The following is a 19827-nucleotide window of genomic DNA, read 5'->3' as shown; positions in this document are numbered from 1 at the left end:
TAGGCGACCTCTAGTGGAGAAAAGTTACATATTGTGCCTTTTATTTTATATTTTGGTATTTTTTATATTTACATAATAGATTAGTTTTTTTTTCTTTTTGGGGGGGGGGGATTATTTGATCAAATTCTTTTTTCTGACTTAATCATTGTGTTGTCAATAGCATTATTGTGCTATTGATTAAATAGCACTAAGTTTTTCTTTGTGTTTTCTTATTTCAGTTTTTGTAATTTTAGTATTACAACATTTTATTTTAGTTGCCAAGGCAAAATTTCTAACACGTTTTTCATCTAATATTTATATTTAATTTTTTTACTTTGTCAATTAGTTTTAGTTAACAATAACAACACTGGTTGTCAATCCTTTTAATTTTATTCTTCTTAAAATGAAACAAAATTGTTAATAAACCAACAGCCAATGGTTGATTTGGCATCAAGCCCCACGTCAAAAGGTAAAGTGTGCTGTGCTTTCATGCGTTTTCTGAAGATGTTGAGTTTATTCTTGCTGCCACAAAAGGGAAGTGATTACTGGCATCATGTGCAAGTGCTTTTCGGATGCATTTTACAGGATTTAGATGACAGTGTTAATGGTGTTCTCTCTCTGACTGTGCCCTGTCCTCTTTTTCTCATCTGGATGCTGGTGGGTTTCTAGACCGGGGACTCTGAGGTTAGCTTCTCTGTCTGCACGACTGCTGTGCTATCGCATGGCACCTCACATCTAGGGGGGCATTTCATCAACTCCCCCGACACACTGGCACTCATAGCTGTTTGACAAGACTAGTGTCTCTAGGAATGAAGCACTGTTTTTTACACGTTTCATTTGTAGATAGGTGGTTGTTTTTCCCCTAAAATGGTGTCTTTAGTGTTCTTTATGGATCAGATTATTGAGGAATACAGAGCTGAAAATGGGAATTTAGGAGAATATAATAACATAATGTAAATGAATATCTGTTAAATGGCTATATTATGATAGAGATGAAACGATAAGCAGAGTTTCAAGAAAAATTCCACAAGGGCCACAGGGCACCCGTTGTCCTGCCAGTGTGTGAGGGGGGGAGTCTGAATGGAGGCGTTTGATGAAAGAACTCTTTGTAGAGTCAGGCTCATGGCACTTGATTCCATGTCCGTCGCAGAGGGTCCGAGCCCCTGGAGGCCTGTGCCATCACCCTGTACAGCAGTTTGCATCTGTTGGACTGTAGTTCGGATGGGGATCTTCATACATCTCTTGTCTTCCTTTCTTTTTGTATAATGGCTACAGGTTGGGGTCAATTTTTAATCTGTTCAGGAAGTCAACTGAGACTCAGTTGCAGAAATGCATACATCAAACTATTCAAACTGTATTTCAGTTAATTTCCTAAACTGGATTCATGTGAAGGAATTTGACCTCTATTAATGTATATTTCGTCATCCTCCTTGACAAAGGGGGGCATTTAGAGTCCATCCTCTAATGTGTGCCTACTTAATCCCACTTGTTTCTGTACTTATATCTAATGGCTCACATCTCCATGTTGTTCCAATTTTGTCTCCCCATCCACCCCTTTTTTTAGCCCACGACCTAATGCAATCGAAATCAATTGATTGAGGTGGGATTGTAGAAAAGGGGAATAAACTTACATACTTTAGGACTAATGTAACCTGGAAAACTTGGCTTTAATTGTTTAGTTGCATTAACACTGCGGTCTACTGAAAAACATCCTGAGTGCCACCACAACAGAATACATTGATCCTTTTATCCAGACCAGGGTTGAAGTCAATATCAGACACCCAAGACCCAAATCCAGACCAATATTGGAGCCATTAAGATTGTCTGTCCAAGCTATGAGACCCAAACCAAGGCCATGTTTAGTTGATTTTTAAAGGTCTTAACCCTATAAATCATATTTAAAACACACATTTCTGAGGCCTCTAAATTATCTACATGATCAAAACTTTGCTGAAAAACATGTTGTACACAATCTACTACATGCCTTCTATTGTCTGATTGGTAGTTTATTGATAGTTCATCTTACTAAGATGTATTATTGGAATATGTAGAGTAACAACTAATATTTATATTTATTTTATATAAGCAGTCTGCTATACTATTGTAATTCATTATATGCTTTTAGAATTTCATCTTACTTTTTGGCCATATAAATAAACAAAATTGAGGTGTATGTTTTCCTCCCTCAGTATGTGCTCATATTCTCACTATATCATAGTGAGCTATAAATGCCTGATGCATAAAATATGGTATGCAACAGGCTTTACAGGGTTAAGACCAAGACCACATCAGTACACCAACTTAGACTCAGACATACTATATTCTCTCACTCACAATGGGTCTCATTCCTGAAGCACGAGCAGAATTATTTTTGTCTAAAATCATTCTTACATAATCTTTGCATTCAGTTAAGGTACATACAATTTTTTTCACTCATGTTTTCTGAATGAGACCCAGTGTCTGAAACTCAGAATGCATTGGACTGGAGGGGCAAAACTGGTGCAAACAGGACAACAGGATATGTGACCAAGATTACTGAAATGATTGCCTCTGTGGGTTGGGTGTGTTCAAGTTTGGCAACCCAAAATGAGCAAAAGCGATCATTTCCCCTTTTTTATAATTAACGTCACTGGGTGAGTTTTACAGTGTTCGTTTCGTTTCATCTTCCTCCCCTGAGTCTGAGCATGTTATGACTGTGCACGTCCTTGCAGACTTTTTCAATGCATGGAGTGTATTAAGCTGCACTGACACGTTACAGTACCAGCCTACCTGTAGTGCCTGCTTTTATGTGTCTAAGATAAGATGCCATTTCAATTGAATGAATTTTCCCCTTTTTGATGTTGTCACCTCTGTTAAGATTAGAATTGAGATTTTAGCTTCAGACCAATTATGCCTTGTCTTCCCCACTAAGTCCCAATGTTGTTGTCAATTCTGATGAAAAGCAACCCTGAACATTTACCCTCCCTTCCCTTTTAATTACCCTATTAATCAGAATGACTCATTTCTAAGGACTGTTCTCTAAAGAAGTCCTAACTTAAAGATAAAACCTAATGACTGAAATAATCAAGTAAGGATGGATTGTTCCGTTTAGCAGTCTAGGTCCTTGTTAGGGAACAGGAAGCTTTGTATTTTGCTCAATGAAATGACTGTCTTGAGGTAGACATTTTTTTGGTCAACAGACTCTGTTAGCACATCATTCAATATGAAACTCTTCTAACAAGATGCCTTAAGGTTTCACTGAAAGTTATTTCATGATGTCTATGTCAGTTGTCATGCTTTGAATGTTACTGTCATCTCAGGCTGGTGGCTCGGATGTGGAGCGTACCAAGAAAAAGAGACGGGGAGATCGATACTCTGTTCAAACGTCCCTCATTGTGGCAGCCCTGAAGAAAATGCTTCCCATTGGACTTAACATGTGCTCTCCTGCAGACCAAGAGCTCATTAACCTGGCCAAGACACGCTATTCTTTGGTAGTGTGGTCACCATATATCTGTCTCTCTCTCTATCTATCTTATAAGCCTAGATGTTTTAATAAAGTTTCACTTTAGGTTTGGTCAATAAAAAGGTAAACTGAGCCAGTCTGTTGTGTTGTTGACCCATAGAAAGACACAGATGAGGAGGTGAGAGAGTTCTTGCAAAATAACCTGCACCTCCAGGGCAAGGTAAGTGTATGTCTGCATGTTTGTGTTGATGTTAAAGTGTTTTTAAAAAGTGTTTTTGCAGAAATCCGAATGCTATCTCTCTCTCTCCTCAGGTCGATAACCCGTCTATGCGCTGGCAAATGGCACTATATAAGGAAATGGCAGGAAAGGCAGAAGATGCAGATGCCCCAGAGAAAGTGGTGAAGCGTGTTCAGGAAGTCTCTGCAGTCCTCTACCACATTGAAGTGGTGAGTTTGTATTCAAAGGTCTGAAACTCCCAGTTCAACTCAAACAATGCACATTTTGATGACCACTCACCCACACTGCCACTATACATCAGTATCCCAGTCAAATTGCTTTAGCTATTTGTAGCCTGAACAGCAAAGCATAATAATAACCAATCCATATGCAGTCAAAACAACCCAAGTATAGTTGTTTTGCCTCTCTTTGAGTGTATGTCTATGGTTCCATCTTCAGACAGAGCACCCTTTCAAGTCCAAAAAGATGGTTTGGCATAAACTGCTGTCGAAGCAACGACGTAGAGCGGTGGTGGCCTGTTTCAGGATGACTCCCCTTTACAACTTGCCCAGGTAAGGCAAGACACAATCATAAGAGTGGATGTTTCTGTGCCAGTCAGTCTGTTTCATTGAATGAAATGATGAGAAAAGAGGGTAACAGGATTGGAGAAATTCTTTGAAAATACATAAATGTTCACCATCTTTCAGGCATAGAGCATCTAACATGTTCCTGGATGGGTACAAGCGGAACTGGATCCAAACCGAAGGATATTCCTTTGAAGACAGAATGATTGATGACCTGTCTGTATGTGCTCAACCATTAACAAAAATGACTGTTGCATTTTAGCAATTTTTTAGTGATGTAATCCATTCCACATGACATAGTTTTTGTTCTCACTGATGTAGAAAGCAATGGAGGAGGAAGAAGAGGAAGAAGAGGAAAAGGAGACAAAGCCGGATCCTCTTCATCAGCTCATCCTTCACTTTAGTCGCACTGCCCTCACTGAGAAGAGGTGAGATCACTTCACACCCCTGGTTAGTGAATGACACATCTGGCTCCTGGTGCAAAAAGAGATGATCACATGGCCATAGCCTGTGACTGTTATACAGACAGCTCAAGCTATACACGTTGTTCACATGTTTTTTTGTCAATGTAATGTAATCATCTATTACAAAATAAAAACGACTCACAGATAAAATCCTATAAATAGGTTTTTAAGTCCTGGATAATGTACAGTCAGCCTGTCTTTATCATAATGTACATTTTAGCAGTCATTATACAAAAAAAATCACCACATGATATCTTTATTCAGAAAATTGTGTGTCAAAAATCAAAAATGGGCTACTTTCCCATAGACTGGAGTGAGTCGTGATCTTTCTTGGTGCTCTGTGGCGTGATAGATCGCTGTAGCTCTCGTGAACCAACCATCTCTTCTGCTTTACTAGTTACAGCACAAAATAAACACGATTGAACATCCGAAGGTATGTTGAAAGATAAAGTACAACTTACTGAAATCTGTATCACATGCAATCGATCAATCATTGTTTCAACTGCAGAAAAGCATCAAATAAAACAGCATGTAGCCTACCTCAGAAAAGCCGTTCAATGTCCAAAAACTCATTATTCAGCTAAAAAATGAACTTCGAGAGGAGCATTTTGCTAAATATATGCACTATAGGCTATTGCATATTCATTGTATTTGTACTTAACATGTGCTTCGATATTAAATGTATAAATCTGTTTCATGACAGCCACCATTTAAATGTTTCTAAGCCTAAATAAAAAAAAGTAGAAAAATAATTGTCATTAAAGATTATTAATTATTAAATATTTACACCTATGTAGTGAGTGGTATGGTCAGAAAAGGAAACAAAGTCACTACGCCACCCTTTTAAACAGGGAATATATTAGTACTTTAATTAATTTAGATTAATCCGCAACAGAAGTCACACATGAACGTAGTTTTAAGAAGAGAAGGGCCTAGACGTGAATACTAAATATAAAACTTTATTTCAACAATCAAACACTGATTTAAAAATCACGAAAAGACTGTAAGACCCATACTAAAATCATAAAGCAGAGAAAACATAGAAAAGGAGACTGAGGCTTACCAATGGCAGAAAATCGTTTGGAAGGAGGTCTGGAAATTTGAGTCTGGAAAAGTATGGAATTTTGAAATGGAAAATGTGTAGGAACCCTGTATATATATACAAGGTGCTACTCCACAAACCACTAACAGAGCATATAAAATACCAAAAATAAAAATCTTTTTTTAAAACATCACCAAGTAAAACGCGTTTATATAGAACTGTGTCTTATGATTAAAGCTGCCTAAAAACTGTGCATGCATTTATTTGTTGACATGGTTTTAAATTGTTATCCAATTTGTTGGCCTTAAAATGTCTTAAAAATGCACATATGTACACCAAGGAATTCTAAATTTTCGGGGGAGCATGATCCCAAACCCCCTTAGCAAACAACATTTTCTGACCTTTATGAAACCCTGCGTACGGCCCAGCTTATTCTATCTAATGAAATATGAGGTAAATGTGAATTTCTCCAAATGTGCGCACTTTTGGACTAAAAGTATGTATGTGTATGCACTGTGAACAAAAATAAATGGGACCAAACGGGATTGAATGTAAAGGTTTGTGTCTTGTTATTCTATTAATAACTACCGATTGATTTTGCATTTCTGTCAGAAATTAAGAATTATTAGTGTCATTGTAGATAGTGGTGCAAATATCTAAGCTATCTAATACTTCAAATCTCAAGGTATATATATATCGTTTTACATCTGTGGTTATGTCTTTGACTAATTTTTTTTTATCTCCTTGTCCCTTCTACTTCTGCTCTGTCACAGTAAATTGGACATTGATTACTTATACATGGCATACGCCGATATCATGGCTAAGGTGAGACCTTTTTGTCTTATGGTAAACAGTTAACACCAATTTACTATTGTTTATTCAAATTTTATTTTTATCTGTGTTAAATTATATACATATTACTTTACTGTAAATTTTCTACATGTGTTTTTTCTACATCTCTGTTGACTTTAGAGTTGCCACCTCAGCGAAGAGGATGAGGGGGGAGAGGAGGAGGAGGAGGGGGGAGAGGAGGAGATGTCCTTTGAGGTGCGACAGACAGAGATGGTAGGGGGAGTCCGGGGGCTGGGGACGGGGAAGACACAGAAGCGGTAGAGTGACATCCAAACCAACCACTGTATCATCCATCCATTCTCTCACATCCCATCTTATGTTTCTCTGTCTGGCCTGTGCTCTATGATCTCTCTCTGTTTCTCCACCTGACTCTGCCCTAATGTGTTAACATCATCACACTGCAGCATCTTTAAAACATTTATTTTTTATTTTTTATTTTTACATAGTTCTTTGAGCCACCTACTAAACACAGATGTAAAAAAAAATTACTGAATACATTTTCTTGACAATAATATATGAAAGAAATATTTGGACTTATTTTACAGTTTGCACCAAAACAGCAGTATTATTAAGTGTTTAGTAGTTTGGGCTAAAGGAGATGTTTTTTATTCTTTTTGTTGTCCCTTTCAGATATGAACATACAAGGGTGAATTTCATAAAGAAATAAAAAAAAGGAATTATATAATGTATAATTATTATTTTATATAATTTTTATATTTGCAATTATATAATTATACTTTTCCTGGATTGTTGAGGTAATTTTGAGACCTCATAGATTTCAATGTGAAATTTCACCTGTTGCAGCCTTAAATGTTTAAAAGAAATTGTAACCTTATGGTTGCTTTTTAATGTTTTGTTGGATGATTGATTGTTTTCTTGCCGTGAACTTTGAGGGAGGTGTCGAGTGAACATGCATTTTACTAATATATGCTGTTTCACAGTTTGAGTAATCACTAATGATGGCGTATTTGTCATATTTATGTTTCTGTATGCTTTCTATTCTGTTTCTTATTATTTACTTGAACTCATTCACAATAATTATCTAAAAGTGACTAATCAGTAGCCGCTTTTCCACCGTCCCCAATGGTTCTAAGAATGGTAAAGAATGGTTCCAGTTATATTTCCACTTGAGCCTGGTATGGCATGGCACAATTTCTCAGCCCGTAGAATGTGTCGCCACTCATAATTGGTCACTTGTCTGTTCGCCTGGCTACCAGTAGCTGGTTAAGCAGGCTATTTGAGCGACGTAAACACAAATTAAAGGATTAGTTCACTTCAGAATTAAAATTTCCTGATAATTTACTCACCCCCATGTCATTCAACATGTTCATTTTTTGAGGAAAACATAAATTTTTCTTCATATAGTGGACTTCACCGGGTTAAAGGTCCAAATTGCAGTTTCAATACAGCTTCAAAGGCCTCTACACGATCCCAGCCGAGGAATAAGGGTCTTATCTAGAGAAACGATTGGAAATGACTTCCGCCTACGTCACATGCGACCTTTCCAACGTGATTACGTAATGCGTGGCGCATCACAGAGCAAGTGCAAGACAAGCATTTGTGGTTAAAAAGTATCATTTTTACTCGTTTCACTAGATAAGACCCTTATTCCTCGGCTGGGATCATGTAGAGCTCTTTGGACCTTCAAACCATTGTACACAATTGAAGTCCACTATATGGAGAAAAATCCTGGATGGTTTCCCTCAAAAACTTTCTTTCTTTTCAACTGAAGAAAGAAAGACATGAACATCTTGGATGACGTGGGGGTGAGTAAATTTTAATTCTGAAGTGAACTAATCCTTTACTAATAAAACTAAAAGAAATATCTGATCATCCTCCTCTACAGGATCGCTATTTACATCTTACATCTGTAAACTCTGGCGTTACTAAGGCAAAGACTGACGCATTTGTATTACGTTCCAAAGAGCTCCGTTATCAGCTCCACAGTGGAAAATGGAACCATATCTGGAACCAAGCTGGGCCGGATTGTCATGGAATGGAAAGGTTATGCAAAGAGAACGGTTTGGCCTGACGGTGGAAATCAGCTTATGTTTTCCCCCATACTGACGTAGTCTACTGACACACAGACTACAGTTAAAGCCAGAGCAATCTCCTAGTCTGCACACACTCACAGAGGAACAAACACACAGGAACATCCATGACGAAGTGGATTGTACATGCCATACACACACTAACTCAGGCTGAGCGTTTATGTATAGACATGGTAAGAAGAAATGCACACACTTTTGGGTGTTTAGGCCAGGCTTACGGGGAGGGGGGTGGCATGGGTGGGGTGGGAGGTTTGGGAGGGGGGTGTATTATGCATGCAGTAATTTTAAAATGATAAATTTAATGATTCAATTCATTTTTGGAAAAGCAAGCTTCTGTAAGCAAGCCAACTTTTGCATTTGCTTTAAAAAAAAAAATATTTTTGTAATAAAAAGCTTGCTTTTATTATAATTTTTAAGGATAACATTATGTTATGGAATTGTATTTGTTAAAATATCTACAATTTAAAATATTTAAATTTAATTACAATTCAGTTTTATTTCAAAATGAGTTGTATGATGATGTTTGGTAATGTTGGGTTAAGGGTTACGTATATTTTTTTAGAAGCACTTACCTGAGTTTACTGTTCGCTTCCCAACAGGATACAGAGCTGTAGATGAGTAACACCTGTATGGCTCTTTGTTTCTCTGTGAGATGCAAAGCCATCAGGAGAGTTTACTGTAGTCCAACGTTTGCTCTGATAGACAAACGTGAGAAATTAGTATGACTATCCCATAACTAATGATGATGGTGGGGTTGATTGGGAGCATGCTAAATGAACATGAGTGAAAGAGAAGAGAGTTATAGAATATAAAAAAAATAATCAGCGGAACCCAAATCTTTTATAGATGTCAAGCACTCACAATCACCCAATCTCGCCTTAACAGTTATAATCACATTTTAACTAAAATAAATCCACTTTGTTTTATAAAATATTTAGATGCACATGTGAGATGTTAGAAAAATTTGTGAACGAAAAAGGTCTATTATCTAGCCATGTATGGAGCACAGCTTACACAGAAATAGAGTGCAACAGTTGGGTTCCGAAAGTAAAAACTATAGGGAAATTGATTTTTAACTTATAAACCTTTGAAGACAGCCTTACTGTGAGCTACGAGGCTTCTGTTGAAGCCATTAGCCCACATTATTGCAACTTAGTTTTAAAACAATCATGTTTAACAGCAGAATTTGTCCTACTTTATCCTTGATGCTGTACATAAAAGTCCACTAATCAGAGTCAAATAAAGTAAAACAGGCCAAAAGATCTCATTAGCTCCAACTACTCCCATGAAGCATCGCAAATTATTTAAACAAGTCGGTCTCGCTACACTCTCAAAATACTTAAATATTTGAATATATATATGCTTATTTATTAGGGCTGTCAAAATAACGCGTTAATTTTGATTAATTAATCTGAGAAAAATAACGCGTTAAAAAAAATAACGCAGATTAATCCATTCCGTATTGACCTTTGAACCTGGAGCAGTTCTAGCCACAATTCGACTGTAAAATGAAGGAGGGAAACGAGAACGCGCTGGCGCTGCCTGGATCATTGACTGGATCACTGACTGGAACATTTACTTATAAAAAACGGCCTGATGGAAGTGTTGATAAAAATAAAGTCGTCTGCAATGTCTGCAGCAAGGAATTTGCATATCACCGGAGTTCGTCCACTCTAAAGTAGGCTGCCACATCAATGCAAAGCATCCAGGAGTTAACGTTAATCCGGAGGAACGACCTAGCACGTCGTTAAAGTACATATTTCATGCTTTCTATAGAAATATTTCTCATGTCTCTGAGGCAAGCAGCCTATAGGCTGAGTTTCGGTTCATGTAAGACGCGTTCCTGTTCACGCGATCGCACACGCTCCTCCATGTCATGATTATATTTTCTGCTATATTTGCTTCTTATTTATTACATCCAGGCAATTGGTTGATGAAACATTGATTAAAATTAAGATACAATTTTTACAAAACGAAATTCACTTTAAAAGGTTTTCTACCAAACAAAACTTAATGAAGTGGTCAAAATCATGTCTGACCCACTCCATGTCTCCCAATATATTCACTTTTCATAATCAAATAGATGAATTTAAAACATAACATAGGACTATTTGAACATAAATATGAAACCACGTTTTCAAATCTTCTTCCTGAAGCACTTTTGAATTTATTTCCTTAGTATATTAGGTCATATTGTTGATTGTTATGGCCATTATTTAAACAGTGAAAATAATAATAAAAGAGTTTTTGAATTTAATGTCACTAATGCTGATTATTCATTGATTCATATGAATTTAAATATTTAATACTTTCACAGCAAAAATTATGTATATGATTAATTTAGATTAATTAATCACAGACTATGTAATTAATTAGATTAAAATTTTTAATTGATTGACAGCCCTAATATTTATACATTAAACTTAATTTCTACGTGGGGAAAATTTCTTCCTACCGTAAATTCGGTCACATTTACCATTGTTTGGCGAATTTTCACAGGCAAAATTCAGTCATTTCAATATCAATCCATGCGATCCGGAATTTCACATGAAGGCGAAACATTTCCTCACACAGATTCCGCAACAAGATCAAATTGGTCACTTGGATTCGCCACTTTGACCAACAGAAAGCTGCTTGGTTTGAAAGTGACTTCTGTGTGAGCTGTGCTTCATACATTGTATACTATTGACAATCAACCTTTTTTGTACACAAACTTTCACTAATGTGACCACACCTCACTGATGTTTTTCCTACAATGACAGCCTCTTGTTTTCGGTTGTCATGACAGTAACTTTACATGCTCACTGCTGCCCTCTGTCATCTTCACAGTAATACCAGTTTCTAAATTTAGAAATACCCACTGAGATAATTTTATGAAAATGCAAGTGACTTTAATTGTCACTCTACATATAATTTTCCGACGCCCACAAACATAACGAACAACATTGTCATAACGGGATCTTGAAAAGCAAGCAAAATAAGACTTATGAATGACAAGTAGCACTTGGTCAAGATAGAAAAATTAACAACTTCGCATATAACGAAAGATGATTTTACTGTTATGGTTACTGTATTTCAATTGCTGTAGTGGAGCAGTGAGATTGAGCAGGATGAATGGTTTGTGAAAAAAGGGGATGCATTAATGGCTTTCAGACAGTTCACTTTTTCAATGTTTAACCCTACAGGAAAAAGAGATGGAAAAGCAAAGACTCCTTTACCAGCAGTCACGTCTGCACAACCGAGGGGCTGCTGAGATGGTCCTACAGATGATTAGTGCCTGCAAGGGTAAATGTTCACTCTTACACCCAAACACTACTGGATATTTTCAAGTCTTTTTTGAAGCTTGAACTCTCAAGTCTCCATTTATTGTTCTACATGCCATCCTAAAAACTTTTTTTTTTTTTTTTTTGTACAGGTGAGACCGGATGCATGGTCTCTTCTACCCTAAAACTTGGTATTTCTATTCTAAATGGCGGGAACAGTGAGGTCCAACAGGTTGGTTAAGATGGAGACAAGACAGTAAATTAGACCCTGCACTATTGCTCAGCTGTAACAGAATTGACCATTTGCTTGCAGAAAATGCTGGACTATCTAAAAGACAAGAAAGATGTGGGATTCTTCCTCAGTGTCCAGGCTCTAATGCAGACCTGCAGGTATATTGTGACTGGAGGTTGTTGTCATCTCACATTCACACTTGTTAATTGATTCATTAAATCAGTGTTTGGGGATCTTTTGCAGTGTTTTGGACCTGAATGCCTTTGAGAGGCAGAATAAAGCAGAGGGTCTAGGTATGGTGTCAGAAGAGGGAACAAGTAAGTAGAATGTGAATAATCTAGATTCTTTTTACCTCAAGATTAATACCAATATATGGTGAAAAGGAAGATTTTAGATCAATACAGAAAGCTCTGAAGATGTCATGTGAATGTATAGAGTAACTATATAGCGTATAGAGATAAACGTGTAGACTGTCTTGCACATCGGCTCCAAAACTTAAGGCCTAAATTAGATATGGCATCCAAGTATTCAATCATCCATCTGTAATCATACATGTTTGGTCATTCTAACATGGAAATGCATATCATTTTTGTTGACCAAATTTATCAGTAGAAAAAATTAATTGTAATCATATTGTCATACACTCCATTTGTCTCCAGATGTAATAATCTAGTCTAATATAATGTCAGTAAACAGATGATGAAATTGGCCATAATTAATTCCCTTTTCACTCCATGTCGTCTGTTTGCCCTCAACTCACCATCCCTTTTTCTCCATGACTATACTTTTGTCCTCCATCTCTTTTCATTCCTCCTTTCCTTCACGGGCCTCAGACATGAAGCTAGAACGGGGTAAATAATGCCTCTGTTCCTCTATTTTTCATTTCTCTCTTCCTGTCACTCCTCTCTGTCCCTTTATATCTTTGAAATCAGTTTTGTTTGAAACTTTGCTTTTTTGTTTTGGAATAATATATATATACCTTATGTGTGTATATATATATGAATCTTATCACTCAAGGATTTGTAAAAACATCTGTCAGTCACATCACAAATACAGATCGCAGAACGTCGTATCTGACTTATTCATTCACACTGACAGAATGTGGCTGAAGTGTTTTTCTTTCTCCCCTTGAGTGTTGAAACAGATCTACTGTAACTCTAGAACTCTGAATTGTGTCTAATCTATAGAAATGAGAAATAAATGTAATTATACAATTTATATATGCTGCATTTTAGTTATTAAGTGTAACAGACAAAGAAACATTTTTTATTCATAATGTTGGTTTTTGCATTAATGAACTTTCCTTTCATGTATTCATAAGCATCAGCTTTGTTTTTACATCGAAAGAGGTATTAACCTTAATATGACCACACTAAAATTCTTAAGTTGTTTTTTTACCACCCTAACAAATACATATAACTTAAAGGTGCCCTAGATTAAAAAATTGAATTTACCTCGGCATAGTTAAATAACAAGAGTTCAGTACATGGAAATGACATACAGTGAGTCTCAAACTCCATTGTTTCCTCCTTCTTATATAAATCTCATTTGTTTAAAAGACCTCTGGAAAACAGGCGAATCTCAACATAACACTGACTGTTACGTAACAGTCGGTGTGTACGCCCCAATATTTGCATATGCCAGCCCATGTTCCCAACATTATGAAAGGCATTAGACAAGGGCAGCCAGTAACGTCTGGATCTGTGCAGAGCTGAATCAACAGACTAGGTAAGCAAGCAAGAACAATAGCAAAAAATGGCAGATGGAGCAATAATAACTGACATGATTCATGATAACATGATATTTTTAGTGATATTTGTAAATTGTCTTTCTAAATGTTTCGTTAGCATGTTGCTAATGTACTGTTAAATGTGGTTAAAGTTACCATCGTTTCTTACTGTATTCACGGAGACAAGAGCCGTCGCTATTTCTCTCCAACAGTGTAGCATTAGCCGTTAGCCATGGAGCACCATCAAACTCATTGTAAACATCAAAATAAACACTGTACTTACTCGATTAGACATGCTGCATGATGAACACTTTGTAAAGATCCATTTTGAGGGTTATATTAGCTGTTTGAACTTTTTTTATGTTGTTTAAGGCAAGCGCGAGCTCTTGGGCATGGAGCACCAGATTTAAAGGGCCACACACCCTGAATCGGCTCATTTCTAATTATGCCCCAAAAGTAAAAAAAAATAAATGAATTTAAAAAAATCTATGGGGTATTTTGAGCTGAAACTTCACAGACACATTCAGGGGACACCTTAGACTTATATTACATCTTTTAAAAAATAAGTTCTAGGGCACCTTTAAACTTACCAAATCCAGCCACTGGTTATGAATCGAGCCAAATCTGATCTAACTCTGTCTTGGCTTCACGATTTGCACCTAACATTACCCTATATGCCCTCCTCTATTTACCCCTGCCATGAGGTCATATTTAATCCAATAATCTATCATTCATAATTGCTCACATCAAAACAGAAGGCTATGTTAGTGGACAGCAGTTTAGCATTGCAACTTAACATTTTGTGAATTTTATATGCAACAAATTTGCTCAAAGATCAAAGAAGCTATTTGTAAACAGATCATTCCCTTTGACTGAATGTGATTTTCATGAATTTTACCTTTGTGTAATGACCTCCTCCCTCCCTCCACAAACACAGCTGAGGTTTAGGATTGCAGTAGGTCTGTCCCGCATGCTAAAGTACCATCTATGTTAGGGCTTCATGTTGTAATTAATCCCCCTCTGTTTTTGAGCTACAGTACATGTGATTGTATATCAGTGTTTTTATATCTGTTTTCTAATAGGCACATTACTGTGTATGTGTATAGTTTATGTATATGTGTCATGTTTTTTGGGTAAAGTAATTCTGTGATGTGTCTCTTTTTGTGCTGCTGTAGTTCAGTCTGAGTTAAAGAACTAGTGATTATGCAAAAGGCTGTGTCTCATTCCACTCCCTAGTTCCTAATGAAGTGAATCAGTTAAATTGTGCCATGACTGAGATCTTTTTGGTATCATTGGTTGTATATTGTTATTATATCTGTTAAAATTACAGTAGCACTATGAAATAGTTTGTCCTCCATTTCTGATGATTTTACATGGCATCAGTGAATATAGTGAGTAACTCATGCTCACTGGCTTTATTGGTGCTTCCTAGGATCGTTTAGTGCACTAGGCAGGATACATTGTCGTACTTAATAATGAACTGGGAAGTGGATTGAAAGACTCCCAAAAAGAACTAAATTTCCTGCCTATCTCTTGCAGAAAGGGACAAAAATATTGCAGTTTGCACTAACATTATAACCTGAGAGATTCGAGGCAGTTTGTTTTCCCTAAGCTGTTTAATCTCTCTTTCTTCAACTTACTGTCTTTCTCTTCTCAGTTCTAATCAGACTGCCCCTACACTAAACCTGTGATGAGTGTCGCAAAGACATATTCACCTTTATGTGATGTATTCCCACATATTTCCTTTCTTCGCATAGGTGAGAAGGTGATGGCTGATGATGAGTTCACTTGTGACCTCTTCCGCTTTCTGCAGCTTCTCTGTGAGGGTCACAACAATGGTGGGTCCTGTATCTGCACGTAAATTAAAATGCAGTGAATATGAACATTTGTACATGTGATTTATTGCAGTTTATGCCCCACAACTATTCTTTTTAAAAAACAAAAAACATTGGTTCTGTCATTATTTACACACCATCATTTGGTTCCAAACGTGTATGCTGTGATTTTTTATTTTTTTTTTAATCTGTAAAACACATTGTGAATTTGAAGAGCCAAGTTTCAAGGGTTTTGGGAATGCAATGTCTGTCTGTAGTACAGATTGTGTTTAACCATCTGAGTTTACTTCACTTTAGACTTCCAGAATTACCTCAGAACACAGACAGGCAGCACCACCACCATCAATGTCATTATTTGCACAGTGGATTACCTGCTTAGACTACAGGTGAGGTCATTTTCCCCTAGAAAACCCTGATAAAATGTTGCTTTCTGCACACTTATTGCTTTTATTTCCTTTCTCCAGGAGTCGATCAGTGATTTCTACTGGTATTACTCTGGTAAAGACATCATAGATGAACCAGGCAAAAGAAACTTCTCTAAAGCTATGACTGTGGCCAAACAGGTGTTCAACAGCCTTACCGAGTATATCCAGGTGCATCTTATTATTATTATTATTTTTTTGATCATTGACATTCTTATTCCATTTATTTACTAGATTCAATTATTTCGGTCTCTACAGTACATGTAGCTACACAAACCCTTTTGTGATTGCATAGTTGGTTGCAATGGTTGGATTTTCTCCCTAGAAGAATCTACTTGATGTGATTTCTCCTAAAATCATACACTTATTCACATATAGTGTCCATATATTAAGGTTATCTTTCTGTTTCAGGGTCCCTGCACAGGCAACCAGCAGTCCCTGGCCCACAGTCGCCTGTGGGATGCTGTGGTGGGCTTCCTGCATGTGTTTGCCCATATGATGATGAAACTGGCTCAGGTAACTTGATTCTTCTGTTATGTACACTTTTTTGTGTTCATTCTCTCTGAAAGCAGTAGATCACATAGCTGAAATAAACATTTATGAACATGAAGTTGACTTAGTGTTTTTTTGTACAAGCAATTTCTCAACTTGATATATGAGTAGTTTTTGTAACAGTATCTCCGCATTTTGTATGGAGCATAAAACCATAGTGCACAGTTTCCCTGTCTTGTCAGTGGCTCTACACACTTTCACCAGTAGCAAATATATTTAATTTCTACCAAAAGGCTTATTTATTACTTTAGTGGCTAATAGAAAATGCATGAAAATTAAACTATAGTAGTTGCTCATGTAGAACTGTTCTTAATGATTATACAGGGAGTGCAGAATTATTAGGCAAGTTGATTTTCTGATCATATTTTTTTGCCAAGCACATTTTACCAATTCCAATCCACATCAACCTTAATAACTACTATTAATATTGTTTTTAATCATTTATAAGTGATATATAATTGTTCATGAAGGCTGGAAATGAAGAATGCCCTATATTCAGGTGTGCAGAATTATTAGGCAGGTTTTCTTTTACAGATAAAATGAGCCAAAAAAGAGATAATAATTCTGCACACCTGAATATAGGGCATTCTTCATTTCCAGCCTTCATGAACAATTATATATCACTTATAAATGATTAAAAACAATATTAATAGTAGTTAATAAGATTGATGTGGATTGGAATTGGTAAAATGTGCTTGGCAAAAAAAATATGATCAGAAAATCAACTTGCCTAATAATTCTGCACTCCCTGTATTACATGCTAATGTTAAGAACATGATACATTCCTTTTTAAATTTTAAACAACTAGTGTGTTGGAATGTAATACTGTTTTTGCTCTCAATGCTTTACTGATTAATTAAACTGTTTTTCATACACCGTATGCAGGGAAGAGTATGTATCACTCTTTTTATCTTTTGAAGTGATTGTATTTGAGTTTTCCCCATTCATGTTCCAGATTTCCAAATCCAGGTTGTTTGAACCCAAGAATATACATTTGGAAGTATTCAAAGATTCCCTTGTTTATTTCTGTATATTTTAGCTCAAGTATTTAAAATTTTAAACACAAAATGTAGTGTTACTGTACATTTAATATGATTATTTTGCTTAAAATTTCTGCAAGAAATGAAAATCTGCTATAAGCATGCAAACAAGTGGGTCAAACAGCCTGAGAAAATGGATTAAAGGCAGTTAACATAACCCAGAAGAAATATGTGTTTTCAGCTTTATATGTTTGTTTTTTGTTTGTTTTTTTAATTAAAAAAGTGTTTTGTACTTTATATAATTCTTCCTTTGGTGTGCTGTTGGATTTTTTTTTTTTTTTTTATGATTTTCATGATCTCTTGTATGTATAGAGTGTTTCTGTTTCTAATAATTAACCCCTGTTATTGTTGCTGCATGCAATAACCTGCATTTAAATGTTGCAGCATTTTACATTATCCTCAGCCAATCCGATAAGGTAAAGTTTCTTATAAAGATGCTAATGTATTTATTTTGTGTCCATACCCTTAAACAGCAAGTTATACCCTCATAAATAACGAAGACCTTATTATTCCCCTTTAAAAATTGTTTACAATCTTTAATTTCTGTTAATTCTGTTCATTTAGATATTTATTATATATCGACATGCATTTTATGTTATTATGCAGCTAGTATGTCAAATCTGTTTTCTCGTAGGATTCCAGTCAGATTGGTCTTCTGAAGGAATTATTGGACCTTCAGAAAGATATGGTAGTCATGCTACTGTCTTTGTTGGAGGGTATGATAACAATTTTGGATTTATGTTCATCAATTTCACATTATTCAGTCTAGACCTGATTACACTGTATGGCTCTGTATTCGACAGGTAATGTTGTAAATGGCACCATTGCTCGGCAAATGGTGGACATGTTAGTAGAGTCCTCCAGTAATGTAGAAATGATCCTTAAATTCTTCGACATGTTCCTCAAGCTAAAGGACATTGTTGCATCTGATGCATTCCGCGACTATGTGACAGACCCCAGAGGTTTGATTTCCAAGAAGGACTTCCAGAAAGCCATGGACAGCCAGAAACAGTACACACCTTCAGAGATTCAGTTCCTATTGTCCTGCTCTGAGGCAGATGAGAACGAGATGATTCATTACGAGGAGTTTGCCAACCGGTTCCAAGAGCCAGCGAAAGATATCGGATTTAACATAGCGGTGCTGCTTACCAACCTTTCTGAGCATGTTCCTCATGATACCAGGCTGCAGAACTTCCTCGAACAAGCTGAGAGCGTTCTGAACTATTTCCGCCCATTCTTGGGTCGCATTGAGATAATGGGCGCCAGCAGGAAAATTGAGAGAATCTACTTCGAGATCAGTGAGGTGAATCGTAAGCAGTGGGAGATGCCTCAAGTCAAGGAGTCCAAGAGGCAGTTCATATTTGATGTGGTCAACGAGGGTGGTGAATCGGAGAAGATGGAGCTTTTTGTCAACTTCTGTGAGGACACCATTTTCGAGATGAATATTGCTTCACAGATTTCAGAGCAGGATGAGGAGGAGAGAGAAGAGGATGAGGAGGAGGAACCTGAAGGAGGAGGTGGTGATGAAGAGGGTGGTGGTGAGGAGGGCCAGCCAGAATCAAGCTCTGCCTTTGCCGATTTCATCCAAAGCATCATGAATTTCCTGGGCATGTTCACCTTTAGGAATATTCGCAGACAGTACCGTAGGCTCAGAAAGATGACCATCAAGGAAATTGTGGTAGGACTTGTTACCTTCCTGTGGACAATCCTCATGGGCATCCTCCATTTCATTTACAGTGTGTGTAAAGGTTTCTTCCTGCTCATCTGGCATACACTTTTTGGAGGCGGTTTAGTTGAAGGGGCTAAGAACATCACTGTGACAGAGTTATTGGCCAGCATGCCGGATCCTACGCAGGACGAGGTGCACGGAGACCTACCTGGAGAACCAAGGGGCGGAGAGGAGCAGGATACTGGAGGGATAACAGACTCAATGGAAGCAGGAGGGGGAGAGGAAGAGGATGAGGACATCCAGGAAAAAGACGGTGGGAAGATTCCTGGTATCGATACACCTGGTGGACTTGGAGATATGGGTGACACCACCCCAGTGGAACCACCAACTCCAGAGGGCACTCCAATAATGAAGAGAAAAATGGTATGTGGGTTGTCATTTAGCTAGTTTCCTT

At 37.0% G+C, this 19827-nt stretch overlaps 1 protein-coding gene across 8 annotated transcripts in view; it reads left to right on the top strand.

The window, feature by feature from the left end:
• Window positions 1-19827, top strand: part of ryr1a (ryanodine receptor 1a (skeletal)) — a 61031-nt gene that overhangs the window by 36619 nt on the left and 4585 nt on the right. For 2 of the 8 annotated variants that reach the window (XM_067397764.1, XM_067397771.1), the window contains exons 73-92: window positions 649-663; window positions 3279-3449; window positions 3582-3641; window positions 3734-3868; window positions 4098-4210; window positions 4346-4442; window positions 4544-4650; window positions 6502-6553; window positions 6701-6793; window positions 11817-11916; window positions 12047-12126; window positions 12208-12284; window positions 12370-12443; window positions 12960-12977; window positions 15613-15693; window positions 15988-16076; window positions 16155-16283; window positions 16524-16628; window positions 18339-18420; window positions 18508-19796. In XM_067397764.1, coding sequence (XP_067253865.1) covers window positions 649-663; window positions 3279-3449; window positions 3582-3641; window positions 3734-3868; window positions 4098-4210; window positions 4346-4442; window positions 4544-4650; window positions 6502-6553; window positions 6701-6793; window positions 11817-11916; window positions 12047-12126; window positions 12208-12284; window positions 12370-12443; window positions 12960-12977; window positions 15613-15693; window positions 15988-16076; window positions 16155-16283; window positions 16524-16628; window positions 18339-18420; window positions 18508-19796 — 2967 coding nt within the window. The remainder of the gene's footprint in view (window positions 1-648; window positions 664-3278; window positions 3450-3581; window positions 3642-3733; window positions 3869-4097; window positions 4211-4345; window positions 4443-4543; window positions 4651-6501; window positions 6554-6700; window positions 6794-11816; window positions 11917-12046; window positions 12127-12207; window positions 12285-12369; window positions 12444-12959; window positions 12978-15612; window positions 15694-15987; window positions 16077-16154; window positions 16284-16523; window positions 16629-18338; window positions 18421-18507; window positions 19797-19827) is intronic. The other 6 variants (XM_067397766.1, XM_067397769.1, XM_067397765.1 and 3 more) reach the window with 6 other exon arrangements.

This window comes from Chanodichthys erythropterus, chromosome 10 (assembly GCF_024489055.1).
Source record: "Chanodichthys erythropterus isolate Z2021 chromosome 10, ASM2448905v1, whole genome shotgun sequence".
Lineage (NCBI taxonomy): Eukaryota > Metazoa > Chordata > Actinopteri > Cypriniformes > Xenocyprididae > Chanodichthys > Chanodichthys erythropterus.
The sequence above is the reverse complement of the archived record's forward strand: the minus strand, read 5'-3'. Positions and strand labels throughout refer to the sequence as shown.